We start from the raw sequence: 15,783 nt of genomic DNA, 5'->3' as shown, positions 1-15,783 counted from the left end.
CAAGGCAAAAAGCCACAGAAATCAAAGCGGGGCAAAAAGCCACTGCAATCAAAGCATGGCAAAACATGAGTTGATATAGATCCCGGGTGCGGGAATTTCATGCAGCATTGAAGACCTGTTGGTGACCTTCTGCTGTTGTCTGTTCTATGGTCGGGTTGTCGTCTCTTTGACACATTCCCCATTTCCATTCTCAATTTTATTATAATTGAACGATTTATTAACTTGTCTCTCGCTCCTAAATAAAGTCTTGAAACATATGGTTGGATAACTTTGAATTCCCAATTTAATTGTATTATCATAGGGAAAGAATAAACAGTTGAGTTTGTGATATAATGATTAACTTTTGTGTGTCCATATTAATAGTTGACAACAATAGCAAGAAAGCATCTTCCATTAGCGCCATGTGTCGCACAGGGCGCAAGTGGAAGCCTTCGATCTGAGAACAAACACATCTTTTTGAAATTAACTTTCTTACAATTATTTTTTTCCTCGGTAAAATATTTACATGTGATAATAGAAAAGATATGATGGAACAAATAATTATAGAAGTATTAAAGGTCTGATTTTTTTCCAACACATTTGACATATATAATAAACCAACAACAAATATTTGCTTTGCAGCAAAATTCGATGAAAGACTTTGAAGCTTTTTGCAGCTATGTAAAACAAAAGTGTGAAGAGTTACAGTCAGAGAAAACTCAGGTAAGATTTTGTTGTGAAAAGTTTCTCTATTTTAGTAGTAAGAACTGTTAATTTATTATTTTTCATGGAGTACTAATTATATGTTTTTTGTTGTTAGAGGTTTAACATGAATTTAAATGTTCCAAGCAAAATAAAAACCTTGTCTGCTACATTTGTCAAAAAACACAAATATCCACAAAACATGCAGATTTCCTTAATCCTTAAAAATATTTGCAAAAATATACTGCATAAAGTAGAACAGAAATTAATTTGATTATTTAGTTGTTACGACTGCATCACAAAGTATTGAGTTTTTTTTAGATTTGTATTTGTAGATATTTTAAAAATAAGTGTGCAATATCACCTTTCTATATTCCATTTTCAGTTTTGCTGTGAAAATACAGTTGAACATGAAACCCTACTTGTCATCAAATTTGTTAAAATATAAAAAATAATGTTATTTCATAATTATTCAGTATATTTGGTTATTTGGCATCTTTTTTGTCTCACCTGGGATGATAGGTGTCAATGCAAGGCTTAGGTGAGCTCTGTCTGGTGTTATCATCAATTATTAAAATTGTTGATACTGTCGATTCATTATTATTTGTTGGATACTAATTTTTGTGGATTTCGTGGGTAAAGGTAAACTACGAATTCAAATGTTCAACAAATGACAAATTTTCTACTAGGCTTGTATGGAGACTGGGCAAAACCACGAAGTCAAATATCCAGGAGCATGTAAGTTTTCTTTAATCCACGAAAATTGGTACCCACGAAAATAAATGAATGCACAGTAGTTTACAAAGGCAAGATATATTTAAAGTTGTTCACACATTGACCCGTATCAAATTTATATGTGTAGAAAAAAATGTTGATAAAAAGGGCTGAGATTTTTATAAATAAATCACATAGGTTGTTTCATATCTGTACAGTATAGTTGGGACTTGGGAGGCATTTCAGTTGAATTAGAATTATATGTTTTTTATAAGTTTTATAATTAAATCTTTTCTTTATAATTTGTACATTTCAGACTACAGCTTTAAGACCTCCTCCAATACCATACTCTTACCAAACACCAAATAAACTAGATATAGATCTGAGATTATTCAACAAAGGTTTGTAAGAATGCTGTAGTGTTACCATGGTTTTATTCTGTCATGAAATTCTGAAATCAAACAGATGTCTGACCTTTTTTTGTCCCCAATGTGTTGGAGGACCTCAACCAACAAAGGGAAAAACCCATACTGTAAAAAAAGTTAGTGACATGAATAATGTGAATCATTTCAAGCCAGAACATTAAAGGCCTAATTTAAAACAAAACAATTATTCAACACTTATATTGTATAACACAGCTAAGTTATATTTTTGTCACTATGACTTACTTTATTTTGGCAACCTATTTTTGATCCCTTACTTGGTACAAGTATTATTATGAAATTGAATTACCAAAACTGTATAATTTTTATAAATCAAAAATGTCAATGTCTGAAAGTCAAATTTTAAAGTTTTGTAATGTAACAATTAATTTTCTATTTTCAGATCTGATAAACAATTGTTTACCAATATTGAGCAGTATCTTAGACAGAGGGTCTCGAGGATGGTATGTCCAGTACAGACTAAAAATGATGCAAGATTTACAAGGTATCGAAAATAGTAGTTACTATTTTAATATGTTTTTATTTTGTCTAGTGTCATTTTTGTTGTAACAATGAAAATGGTTAGAGTTTTGTATTGTAAGATTTTTATTTTTTACCTGTAAGCAACATATGATAAGAAAGTGATTAGTTTTAGAAAAAAATACATGTCTTAATCTACTTTAAATAAAGTATGGAGGAGTATTGAAACATGAAAAGTTTCTTTATTCTTTTTTTCTTAAAAGTTTGATAATACAGCTTTTCTTTGAGCATAAATGTTTAAACAATTCTGCACAATACTGCTATATAAAAAAGAAGATGTGGTATGATTGCCAATGAGACAACTCTCCACAAGAGACCAAATGACACAGAAATTAACAACTATAGGTCACTGTACGACCTTCAACTATGAGCAAAGCCCATACCGCATAGTCAGCGATGAAAGGCCCCTAAATGACAATGTAAAACAATTCAAACATTAAAACTAACAGCCTAATTTATGTACAAAAAATGAAAAAAAAACAAATATGTATCACATAAACAAACGTCAACCACTGAATTACAGGCTCCTGACTTGGGACAGGCACAAACATACAGAATTCTATTTGAAAATTGAGAAAGAAAAAATTAGCAAGCGATTTATCAGCTTTCAATTGGCTGCTTTGGCTCTACGGACAATTGAACCCGGTTGAAAACACTTAGTTATTTACTCTCAATGATTTTCAGTGTATGAAACTGGAAATATATTGATTTAAAAGTATTTAATGTTAACTAGTCGCCTAAATAAAAAATGATCCTTTGAATATGATAAGTTGATTTTTGATTTTTATTTTACAGTGTCATTTTCAGGTATTGTAGCATGCTTGCCAAGCCTTAAAAATGTGCATGAGTTACTTTTCTCTATGTTTGATATTAAATTATTTAAAGAAGTGATATAGGCTTTTACTGTTTTACCATTTGAACTTTATTGAATGAAATAGTTTTGAATTATATGATAGTTCTAGTTTTAAGTACAACATAGTTACCCAATAGATACAGTGAAACCTGGGTAAACCGAACCCTGATAAAACCGAATTTCAGTTTAAACCGAACAAATTTCAAAGTCCCACAAAAGTTCCCTATCAATTAACGTTAATCTAACCTGAAAAAACCGAACCCTGTCAACACCGAATTCCGAACACTTTTTGAAGGCTCGTTAGTAAATTTGTATCTAAAATTACCTGTCAAAATCAATCAATACCAATCAAAACAATAAAATATTATTAATTATTTGCATGATTTAATTAAACAAACACGGGATGCAAGGTATCCCCGAAGGTATTTGAGGTTTAATGAACTTGTGAGTTGTTATTACAAACTAATTAGCATGTCGATGCCCATGTATAAAGTGATTTTTTGTAAAGAAACGTTAAACTGGTCAGCTACCCCCATCGCCGATAATGACAAGAAAAGAACTTTCCCGCAGATCAATTAAATGCACCTTACTCAAATAATTACGGCCACAAAATCGAAACTGCCATTCTGTAGCTAAACTGTTTAATCAAATAATGGTTTTAAAGCCTTTCACCGAATTAAGAAGTCGTGCAACACAACAAGGTCAATGGATTTTGATTGCTGGATTCCCTTTAGAGGCCCTATACATTTGATTTGAATGCTCCCGAAGACTTCTGTTAGCTATTTAGCAATGATAAAGTCCGAGAATAAACTACACCCCTGCTGTTGTTTCACTGTTATCGTGTGCCGAAGTATCAATCAGCGGGTGACCAGTTTAGTCCGAGAACTCGTGTGTACAATGACGTTCCCGATTCAACTACGGAATCGTCATTTGACAGTGACTGTGAATCTGAATTGGTCAGTGAATTAACGGATGAGAAAATAATTATAAAAACAAAATCGCTCGACGTCGGACATCTCCCAACTACGAGCGTGATTGACGGAGTGGCGTTTGATTTATAAACAAAAATGTAGCAAAACGTCTATCTTCATCTTCTTTTATTTTTACATTTACATCTAAATCAACACAAAAATAAACTGTCGTCTGTTGTGTCACCTATTATCCCTTGTCAGTAAATGCCCAAATTATTTTGGTGTCGGCTTCCGTTTACCTCTACAATCCGAACACCTGTGAAAACCGAACAAAACGCAAAGTCATGTGGGTGTTCGGTTTGAACAGGTTTCACTGTATTGGTAATAATTTGGGTGCAGGATTACTTCCCTTGAGTAATAGATACCTTCTGTGTTATCTAGAAGAGGTAGACTATATATTTTTTGTAGCATTCATGTATTCTACTAAATGATTAGCATAAGATAATAATGTATTCTTGAAATTTTTCTCCTTGATTTTAAAGATTCACCCATTTATGAATTATTGAGTTTAAGAAAAGTCTTATTTCTCAAGATGTACACAGAATTTTAATAAATTCTTTTAAAAAATGTGTAATTTAGTATGTACTTGGAAGCTTTTTTTCTGTATACTGCTTTAAAACTTTTACAGACAAAATCATATTAAGTTTAAGAAATTTTCTATTTATCAATTCTGTTTATGTTAATAGAAATGTTTTATAAAACATATATGATGTTGAAACCAAAATTTAGATTTAAATCTGATATACCTCCAATCAGATTTAAGGCAAAGTAGTCATCTGCAGTAATTTGTTTCCCCAAAACAATAGATATTTAAATTCCTAACAAATGTTAAGATAGATGTTGGTAATATCAAATCAATTTTACAAGTTAAAAGATTTTTTTTTAATACTTGTATGAATTTCTGAGGAATAATAAAAAAAATCATTTGAAAATGTGAACACTATCAGATGCAGCATATTTGATTCATAATTAAGAAACCTTTATAGTATAACTAGATAAGCTATTGTATTTGGACTATATAAAGCATAATATATATTCAGAGAAAGACAACAGGGATATTTCTTATATTATATTTACTAAAATTTTCGTAACACACAATTTGGGTATATTTTTGATTGTCTGTGACCAAAGTTACAGTATGCATTGCAGACACTGAGATGCTAATCTGGTGAAGGTGTCATCATGAAACTTTTGTTTCTAGATTTTTTTGAAAGTTAAAAGACTTGGATACTTCATACCTTATAAACATATGTCTTAGGTTCCAAAAATTGTTTGATTTCAGATTAAAAAAACAAATGCATACGTGACCTCTATTCCAAATTTGACTTGTCCTAAAATTTGTTTAAACCTAGATTTAAAAATGCATATTTGATGTTTATTCATATTTTGACCTTACCTCCATGTTTTCTACTATTTTTGCAATTAAACTTTTCCAATCTGAAATATTTTACACTTTGCCTCGTAGTATGCATATTGTATTTTGAGCATGAATTTAAAACAAAAGCCAAAAAAACCCATCTTAGTCGATATATGTTGCAGTTTGACTGTATTAAGTATTTTTTGCTCTCAATTATTGTATTTTTCTACCAATAAAATGTTATAAATTTTTAATTGTGTTGAAAATACCAGATTAATCTACAATGTTTTGGGTTCTCACATTGTATTTTATCAATATTCATCAATTATTTCTATTTTTATGCAATAATGATCATTTTTTGAACTAAAATTAAAGACCCATTAATGACAATATCCATTTTTGGAACCACAAATACTTCAAATGATGTACTACATATCTAATATAAAATTTCAGGGTTAAAAGTTGGAGTGCAAGTTCAGAATATCAACATTAAGGTGGTAACCAACACTTTCACTAAAATTAATTTGGCACAGTATTTACTTTGACCCTTTAACAAAAAAATAAAAAAAAAAAAAAAGTTTGAACCAACCGTTTAATCAAAAAAATTTGACTGGTTATATAGCAGTTTGACAAACACTTATTTTGATCATTGAGATGCTTAATATTCCCTTAACAACACAACGTCATTAAAACATTCTGCTGATTTTACAGAGTTATCTCCCTGTAGTGTTAGGTACCACCTTAACATAGTAGAACATAAAACTAGAGAATGAATGCCACCAATGATATTGTCCTTGATTATTACTCTGTTTTTCTTTTTCAGGGCAAGGTCTTTCAAATAAAGAAATGTCAAAGGTTTGTTCTTACTTCACACTTAAAACAAGGGGAGGAGATGAGCAAAGGAACCTTTTTGCCTTAGAATTGAAGTTTCTGAAAATGATGTAGGAAGATGTGGTATGAGTGCCAATGAGACAATATAAAAAAGAAAATGTGGTATTATTGCCAATGAGACAACTATCCACAAAAGACCAAAATGACACAGACATTAACAACTATAGGTCACCGTACGGCCTTCAACAATGAGCAAAGCCCATACCGCATAGTCAGCTATAAAAGCTTCCATGTAACAAATTATAAAGTAAACCATTATAGGTCAAGGTACAGCCTTCAACATAGAGGCTATAAAGGGCCCTAAAAATTACTAGTGTAAAACCATTCTAACAAGAAAACCAACAGTCTAATCTATATAAATAAGAAAGAGACACACTTATGAACCACAAAAACAGATGACAACCACTGAACATCAGATTCATGAGAGTACTCTTTTGAAATAAATATAATCTCAAGTTAATATTTGCCAAGATTTTACAGTTGAAAAGGTAGTGCATATTATATATAACTGCATACTTTACACGCCTAAATTCGGTAAATATTTCAAAGTGGAAGAATGATTTAAGTGAGATTAACTGTGGTCTAATCCTTTTGAGAATATGCAATAAATAGAATAACAAAATTTTTAAAGATACCAGTTTAAAGCTGAAATATTATCTATTAATATTGATAGAATTTGGATTTTTATTTCCCATTTATGGGCATTATGTTTTCTGGTCTGTGCGTCTGTCTGTCCTGCTTCAAGTTAAAGTTTCTGGTTAAGGTATTTTTTGATGAAGTTGAAGTCCAATCAACTTGAAACTGTGTAAACATGTTCCCTATGATATGATCTTTCTAATTTTAATACCAAATTAGAGATTTTCATGGTCGACTGAAAATAGAAAATGATAGTACAAATTTTCCCAAAACCACATAATTAGGTAAACATAAAGATAGAATTTTAGTTTCTTGTGTATAATTCTGAGTTTAGTATGACGTCCATTATCACAAAACATTTGTTAAGGGGCCAGCTGAAGGACGCCTACAGGTGTGGGAGTTTCTCGCTACATTGAAGACCCATTGGTGTCCTGTGGCTGTTGTCTGCTCTATGGTCGATTTGTTGTCGCTTTGACACATTCCCCATTTCCATTCTCAATTTTAACTTTTCTTTAATCCATGAAATATATTAATTCAGAGAATGTTGTCTTCAACTTTAAATAGCCCTCGACTTATGTTAAAATTATAAATGTACTTGTATCCTTTAATAATAAAACAAAGTCATTACAGTACTGATCCTTACAAATACAGTGTACAAAATTAAGTTGCATTGCTGTAAATTTCTTTCTTTTTTTACTAAGGCCACACCAATTTAATTTCTTGTTCTACGGATTTTTGGACTCCAAAATTTGGGGCGAGCGAGCGATTTGAAAATTTTAATAAAAAAATATTTGATTTGCAAATTTTTGAGGCGAAGCTTGAAAAGTAAAGGCGAGCGATTATATTTTTTTTTTGTAAACATAAAATAATAGGTTTTGACAATAATAAAACTTGATTTATATCTTGTACATTGACATTTCTGAAGTATTTTTTCCCTGTTCACCAAGAAATAATTAAATCTGGTCTATGTATGTGTGACTGACAATGAGACAATTCTCCATCCAAGTCATAATCAGTTTGGGATAACCTCTTAATGTTATAAATATCCCTTTTACATGTTTTATGAGGGATCAATATAAGTTATAATATAATATTTGTTTGTACAAAAGGGATCATATTTTCTCAAAGAACTGTATATCTATCTAGTATTAAATGGTCAAAACATGTCCAAGAATTTTGTAATATTCCTGGACTTTAACTATGTTAAATTAACACATTTTTTTTAACAGTTTAATATTATTCAAAATAAGTGGACCCCTCTTTTAGAAAAAGTTGTTTAAAATATGATGTAACTCTCCTCTTTTATAGTACCAAATTTTAAGTTTTCAAAGGTTTTGTATAGAAGAACTATACAAATCCTTGGTATTTCTATTTTCTTTTCTACATCAGTAAAATGACCTCTTGTCTGAGGGAGGGTTGTTCTCAACCTGACAATAACAAACACAGGTCAAAGTACAGCCTTTTAAAACAGGGCTTTGATACAGACCAAACAGCAAGCTATAAAGGATCCCAAAATTATTAGCGTACACAATTCGAACAGGAAAACCAACGATCTAATTTATATATATATCCAAACGGGAAAATACCAATGAACAACATCAACAAACGATAACTGCTGAACGACAGGCCCCTGAATCAATCAGGACAGGTGCATAAACCTGCAGCGGCTATAGATAGTTTTGTTTTGCCAGCATACAATATAATTGCAGTTGAAGGCAAATCCTTCGGAAGTTCTTTGTACTTTATTCTAACAACGAACATTTTTTGATAGGGAATGTAAGTAAGGGGGAAAGAAACCAATGTTGATATCTTTTTATAATATTTACAAAAAAACGGTGCAGGAAATAGACATGATTACATTTCCGGATGCAGGAAGCAGGAATATAAAAAAAATAAAATAATTCTGTTTTGAAAAAAATAGGTGAGGGCGGGTCCGTCGAACAAGGAATCAAATTGGTGTGGCCTAATATTCTTTTGTTTGTGTATAACAAGAATTGTATTTATTATTTACAGAAAATCAATGAGGCAATAACAGAAGAGTATTTAGACAGGGTATTTGAAGCAATAAAAAGTAATACAGAGTTGGACAATCTACAAGAAGGAATAGGTATATTTTTTTTTTGATACTGTAGAGAAAATACATTTATCAAAGAAGAAGATACTTTACGCTTTCTTGTTTTAAACATGCATATATATAAAGATATGTTAACCAACAAACAATCAACCAATCATTTTGACTGAAAACAGAGCATTTGTAGTTGTTGAGAATTGGACTTTAAACCTAAAACTTAACCAAGAAAGCCTTGTGTAAAATTGAGGTCAAGGTCATCTTAATTCAGAGTGAATCTGACAAGGAATATTTTCCCTGTGATTTGTTATTGCTCAGTTTTTGATTTTTAAATATCATGGTCACCATTTTACATGATGTCACAGTAGGAAATTCAAAGAAGAATGATTTTTCTCACACTGCTTAAGAAATGTGAAAATAGCCCAAAATTAGAAAAAAAATGAAAATGACATTTCCCATGTTTCTATTGAACAGAGGTTGCGCTCTATATTATTTCAAAGTAAAATGACAAATATTAAATTAAATCCTAAAAATAGAATTACAATATTACAGGTACACTGCTGGTAGATCAAGCAAAGACAGTTCTAACCATGAAGAAAGCTGTGAAGAATGTACAAGATAAAATGACTAAACATAAAACAGAGGTTAGACCCATAATGCATTATTCTATAATATGACCAATCATCTGCTAGCTATTACAAGTTTTTAATATAAAAATAGGAAGATGTGGTTTGATTTGCGAGGGATGTATATCCAGTCAAGGTCGTAAAACACTTCCATCATCATGATTGCCAATGAGACAACTCTCCAGCAGAGACGATATGAAGCAGAAGCTAGCAATTATAGGTCACTGTATGGATTTATGCAGTAATGAGCAGAACACATTAAACATACCACATAGCAAACTATAAAAAGCCCTAACATGAAAAATAAAAAAAACCAATTTACTTTATTAAGAGATATTTAAAAAGAATCAGTTCACGAATCCAAATTTGATTAAGTTCAACTCTGTAAATTTTATGTTGAATTACCTCAGCTCCTTTGGCTTTGATTTTAATATTTAACAATTTCAATGATTACAAAATTCCAATATCAAATTCAAGGGGTAAACTGATTGTTAATCGTGTTATATTAAAAAGCAGCATATAAGCACAATTCGGTATTCCCTACCACTTTTTTAAGCTCATGGTAAAAATCCCAATTAGGCCCAAACTGGTAGACCAATAAAAAGTATACCTTGCATTCTACATTGTCCTATAAAGTGTTATAGTTAAAAGTTTATATATTAATTGAAAATAGTTTATATAGAATTCAAATAATTTTTTTGCCCCATTTATGGGCATTATGTTGTCTTGTCTGTGCGTCTGTTTGTTTGATCGTTCATCCGTTCATTAATCCGCTTGTATGTCTGGTCGTTCGTTCGTCCGTCTGTCTGTCCCACATCATGTTAAACTTTTTGATTAAGATAGTTTTTGATGAAGTTGAAGTCCTTTCAACTTGAAGCTAAGTACACATGTTACTTATGAAATTATCTTTCTAGTTGCAATACCAAATTATAGTTTGACCCAAATTTCACGGTCCACTAAACATAGAAAATGATAGTGCGATTGGGGCATCGGTGTACTATGGACACATTCTTGTTTTAAAATGTTTAAAGTTGTGATATTGTGTTCAGACTTTTATTTTATTTTTCAGCTTAAGACACATTTGAAGACAAAGTATCCAATAAAATCAAGAATACAACCTTGGATCAATGAACAAATCAGAGCCTTTGAGGTAATTAGAATTCTTATTCGTAAACTCAAACGAACGTTATTTTTTATCAAATAATCACAAACTCTCACATGGGAGACACCCTTTCAAGAGACATGCAAATATTTTATTAAAAATATGAGTACAATAGTGTGGAATTTTTGTATAAATACACCGATAATAAGCGGCTGGTACTGGTTTCATCGTACTAGTGGTCTACAAATCTGAAAATAAATAATATAATTATAGCGAACCCTATGATAGTTTTCCATAGATTCAATTGCAAGTTACCTGTCGATTTAAACTTTTGGCAGTTCTATTGTCCCATCTAACAAATACAACAGGTATTGTTCTCTGTATAGTTTATTCACCAGGACCTTTAAATTTCTTCTAGGAGAAATATATCACTCATTGATTAATTTACCTGAACAAAAATTTGAACTGTCAATGATGAAAAAATGCTTATACCAATACTAAGAAAGGACTCACAAAACTGCATGTGGGGTTGTATTTATTCAATACCAAAAACTCGTTTTTAATGTGTTCAATATTAATAATGATTTAAAAATTAAAAGTTGATTTCTGATCAAATATTCAATAAATATTTTTGTGTGTTTGATAAATAAAAATTTGAATATTATTATTTTTAAATTAAGGTCTTCATAAACATAGTCTATAAATTAACAACAAAAAAAACATGCAAATTCATTGGAAAATACTAAAAAATGTGTCTAAAATAAACTTTTTATTATCAAATCAGATTTTATATTGAACAGATTGAAAATATATTAATGATATATTGAATAAATAAAATATTGCATACAGTTTATGTGAGTTTATAGAAGTATTTCAATAAAAAAACAGATAATTTTTTGGTCAGGTAAATTAATCAATGAGTGATATATTTCTCCTAGAAGAAATTTAAAGGTCCTGGTGAATGAACTATACAGAGAACAGTACCTGTTGTATTTGTTAGATGGGACAATAGAACTTACAAAAGTTTAAATCAACAGGTAACTTGCAGGTGAATCTATGGAAAACTATCATAGGGTTCGCAATAATAGTATTATTTACTTGGCAATATGCTACTTTGACTGCAATGGCTCGAATGACTTAAAACCATCTGAGTTCACTTGTGCATGAACTCAATATCCCAATCGTACTTACCTTACTATAGACTTAACCATACACATGTCAACTATTCTCCAGCATTGAAGACCTATTGGTGGCCTTCAGCTGCTGTCTGCTCTATGGTTGGATTGTTGTCTCTTTGACACATTCCCCATTTCCATTCTCAATTTTATAAACAAAAAACATATTTACATGTTTGATTTTTGTACAACTTTGATAAAACATAAAAAGTCAATAAGAAAATGAGATAAACGAAAAAGATAATTATTTAATCTGCTATTGTTTCTGCACATTAAGATGCTAGTTATTTTGTAAAAAAACAACATGGCAGTGCCGCTTTAGGGAACAAGCACTTTTTCAAAATTCTGAATCTTGTTATTTTGCAACATATTGATACACTTTTAACTGTTTTTATTTTAATATTTTTTCAGCAAGATTTTATCATGCAGAACTTATATTCAGCACATGAAGAAGCAATAAATATATGTGAAGAACAGGGATTAAAGCAAGCTGTCTACTTCCTAAAAAGGGATCTTACTTTCATCAAAGAGGTTAATACCTTTCAAATATGTATCAATACTGTAAATTCAGAAATTATTGTGATATTTTTATTATTGCGAAAAATGTGACAGGATTATAATCGCAATAATTTAAACTCACATTTTAGTCTAATATGATATAATTGCAATAATAAATGCTTGCAATAATTTCTGAACTTACAGTATTTGTATTTATTATATTATTTTAAAAGTGACATTAAATGCTTTTATCTGTCCATTGAAATATCTATTCAAAATTGTAAATCAGTTTTGACCAATGTAAATGTTGAAAGAGACTATTTTAAGGATGTACTTAGGTGAGGTTTTGGAATTTGTGTCAAATGTTCGGACTTCTTGGTGTTTTCCCATACAATACAATGTAAAATAGTTTGCCCCATAACACCCATTTATTTTTTCATATAAGACTTAATAGCTCATGAAAGGTCATTTACCAAAATTTTAGAAGATTTTTAATTTTCTTTCTTTTGTTTTGAGAACTAATAATACCAATGCAAATATAAGGTAAAAGTCTGAGTCAGCCTTTTCCCGCCATATTTTAAATCTCAAATATCTCGAAAAGAGGGTCCATGACCTGTCAATATTTTTAGCTTATTTTTATCCTTAATTGATGCTCTGCCAGTTTATAGTATTAATTTTAACTTCTTAATTTATTAATTTTCACTTAACCTCACCTAAGTACATCCTTAAAACGTGTTGAGGGTTCTTATTACAGTGTGAACATGTGCCCTGGACGTGCCGTATCAGAAACTGTTTACATTCATAGACTTGTCCTTGTTACATATGCTAAGTACTTTCATTATCAAGATGATCATATCCCTTTTAAAAAGTGTTAAAAAATTTGATTCTTGTAAATATCTTTACTGGAAATCAACTTCAGTTTTGATTAATTGCTTAAATTAATTGTAAAATCTGAGAGAGAAAAGATAATGATTTGATTAATCACATGAAGCTTATGTGATAAGACATGACGAAATACACGTAATTGCTATTTGGAAATCCGTCCCGTTTGACCTGGATAATCTGTACCGCTTGAAATATTGACGTCATACAACAATCACTTTTCCATTGTGGCATCAAATATTTTGTATTATGACTTCGAAAATTTATGGGAACCTTTATGATGTCCAGTAATGGCAGACAAATAGCGATAAGGTTATTTTATGAAAATACATAGTTTCTATACAGAATGAGTCACAACATATGTAATTTTAAAACACTTTGAAAGAAATGTTCAGATCAACAAAACCATAAAAAGATGTACAATTATTAAATAGATTAACATATGACGGATATAGTTTTTAGTTTTAATTTATATTTTCAGAGAGAATCAATTTTAATCACGGAATTGAGCAGAGAAACTACCCCCAATAAAGTGTTTACTTTCTTACCAAGAATATGGATGCCCTCAAACTACATTATCACCAAGACAACCAAAGGTCACTCAGAGGTCATACCAACTGTTGTTAAGAATCAACTGATGCCTGAAAATTGGAGGAGTCAGGTAATGTCATAAAGAATACTAGTTTGATAAGATTTTGTTTTTATGCCCCATTTATGGGCATTATGTTTTCTGGTCTGTGCGTCCGTCTGTTCGTCCGTCTGTCCCGTTTCAGGTTAAAGTTTTTTTTCAAGTTTTTGGTAGAGGTAGTTTTTGATGAAGTTGAAATCCAATCAACTTGAAACTTTATAAACATGTTTCCTTTGATATGATCTTTCTAGTTTTAATGCCAAATTAGAGATTTTATCCCATTTTCACGGTCCACTGAACATAGAAAATGTTTATAGTGCTGATGGGGCATCCATGTACTTGGGACACGTTCTTGTTGTTGATAATTTTGATGAAATTAACTAATTTGCAAGGGTTATTTTTTCGTTGTGGAAAAAGACCTTAGATATTTTGAGCTTCTTATATTGGACATTAACATTGTAGCAGTGGATTTTAAAGGGAAAAGTCACTTCTGTAGTGAAACAAATCCAAAGTGTAATGAGTATAATAACATTGGTTGTTATAAAATTCCTATGGGAATTAAATACGGTAAATTCACTTCTCAGACGTACATGTTGAAAGTTTCCATATCAGTATTTGCCTTCATCCTGAATATGAAATATTTGTCACTGGACATTAAGCAAACACCAAACAATCAATGTTCTTTACCATTCTGCTCAATATTTTTACTTTTTTCATGTAGAATTTTGAAGTCGGTGTTTTCAAATATTTAATTTAATTTTCTTTTCTTTTATACCCTTACTTTCATGCACGGGTGTTGTAAACATGTCATTAGTACCATTAAATATTTTTGTTTTGATTGTTGCAGAAATCAGATGACATACATTATAGTGTTGAGAAGAATACACAGAAGTTGACAACCAGTCATTACCCTTTCTGGAGATGGTGGAACTTCCTCGTTAGAATTGTTACTTGGATGAAGAACTCTATATTCTTCTTTGGGGTAACGTCAAAGCATCAATAAATATTGTGGAATCATTATTTTTTGTGATTTTGTGTGTAAAGAGGAACCACAAATTTAAATTTTCAAAGAAATTACAAATTTTCTATAGGCTTGTTTGTAGAATTGCAGATTTGTCAGACAGCTACTTCCTGTTTGCTTCTACTTCATATTTTCTACATGTTGAATAAACTTTACCTATTTTCGTCACACTTTCTTCATGATCAGGGACTTTTATATCTGCTTTGCAGTCACGATCTGACTTTTGAACTCAGCCTGACCTTACTAGCAAAAATCCCATGATTGCAAAACGCATGGATCTGTCATTGAAATAAACTATTATCTTATTGTACATGTTATACACATGCTTCTTTGTTGATTGTTTACTATGAAGTGACAATAGATAAACTGCGGCTTCAAAACATGGTGATAAATTAGCTGCCATACTTTCACATCATAACAGAGAGAAATTTTTTGACGATTTTACGATAAGGATGAGTAAAAAAATGACAAAATACTGCACAGAAGACTAAGCTTATGATATACTGTAAACCAACTTATTTTCGTGAATACTTTATTTCGCGTTTATACCCAGCAAGTCAACTTCGCGTCGATTTTTACAGTATGCATTGGTTTAAGAATTGGATACACATTATTTTTCACAAGTCACTCATTTCATATGACTTTAAAATTGAGAAATGAAATGGAGAATGTGTCAGAGAAAACAACCCCATCATAGAGCAGACAACAGCCGAAGACC

The 15,783-nt window shown here is 30.8% G+C and overlaps 1 protein-coding gene across 3 annotated transcripts in view; it reads left to right on the top strand.

Moving 5' to 3' along the window:
* The window catches only part of LOC143044850 (uncharacterized), a 105,488-nt gene that overhangs the window by 7,524 nt on the left and 82,181 nt on the right, over nucleotides 1-15,783 (top strand). For all 3 annotated transcript variants that reach the window (XM_076217042.1, XM_076217041.1, XM_076217040.1), the window contains exons 9-18: nucleotides 622-702; nucleotides 1,712-1,796; nucleotides 2,221-2,322; nucleotides 6,362-6,393; nucleotides 9,079-9,172; nucleotides 9,686-9,777; nucleotides 10,829-10,909; nucleotides 12,448-12,567; nucleotides 13,898-14,077; nucleotides 14,892-15,026. In XM_076217042.1, coding sequence (XP_076073157.1) covers nucleotides 622-702; nucleotides 1,712-1,796; nucleotides 2,221-2,322; nucleotides 6,362-6,393; nucleotides 9,079-9,172; nucleotides 9,686-9,777; nucleotides 10,829-10,909; nucleotides 12,448-12,567; nucleotides 13,898-14,077; nucleotides 14,892-15,026 — 1,002 coding nt within the window. The remainder of the gene's footprint in view (nucleotides 1-621; nucleotides 703-1,711; nucleotides 1,797-2,220; nucleotides 2,323-6,361; nucleotides 6,394-9,078; nucleotides 9,173-9,685; nucleotides 9,778-10,828; nucleotides 10,910-12,447; nucleotides 12,568-13,897; nucleotides 14,078-14,891; nucleotides 15,027-15,783) is intronic.

This window comes from Mytilus galloprovincialis, chromosome 9, assembly GCF_965363235.1.
Source record: "Mytilus galloprovincialis chromosome 9, xbMytGall1.hap1.1, whole genome shotgun sequence".
NCBI lineage: Eukaryota > Metazoa > Mollusca > Bivalvia > Mytilida > Mytilidae > Mytilus > Mytilus galloprovincialis.
This window is presented reverse-complemented; position numbering and strand designations above follow the sequence as displayed.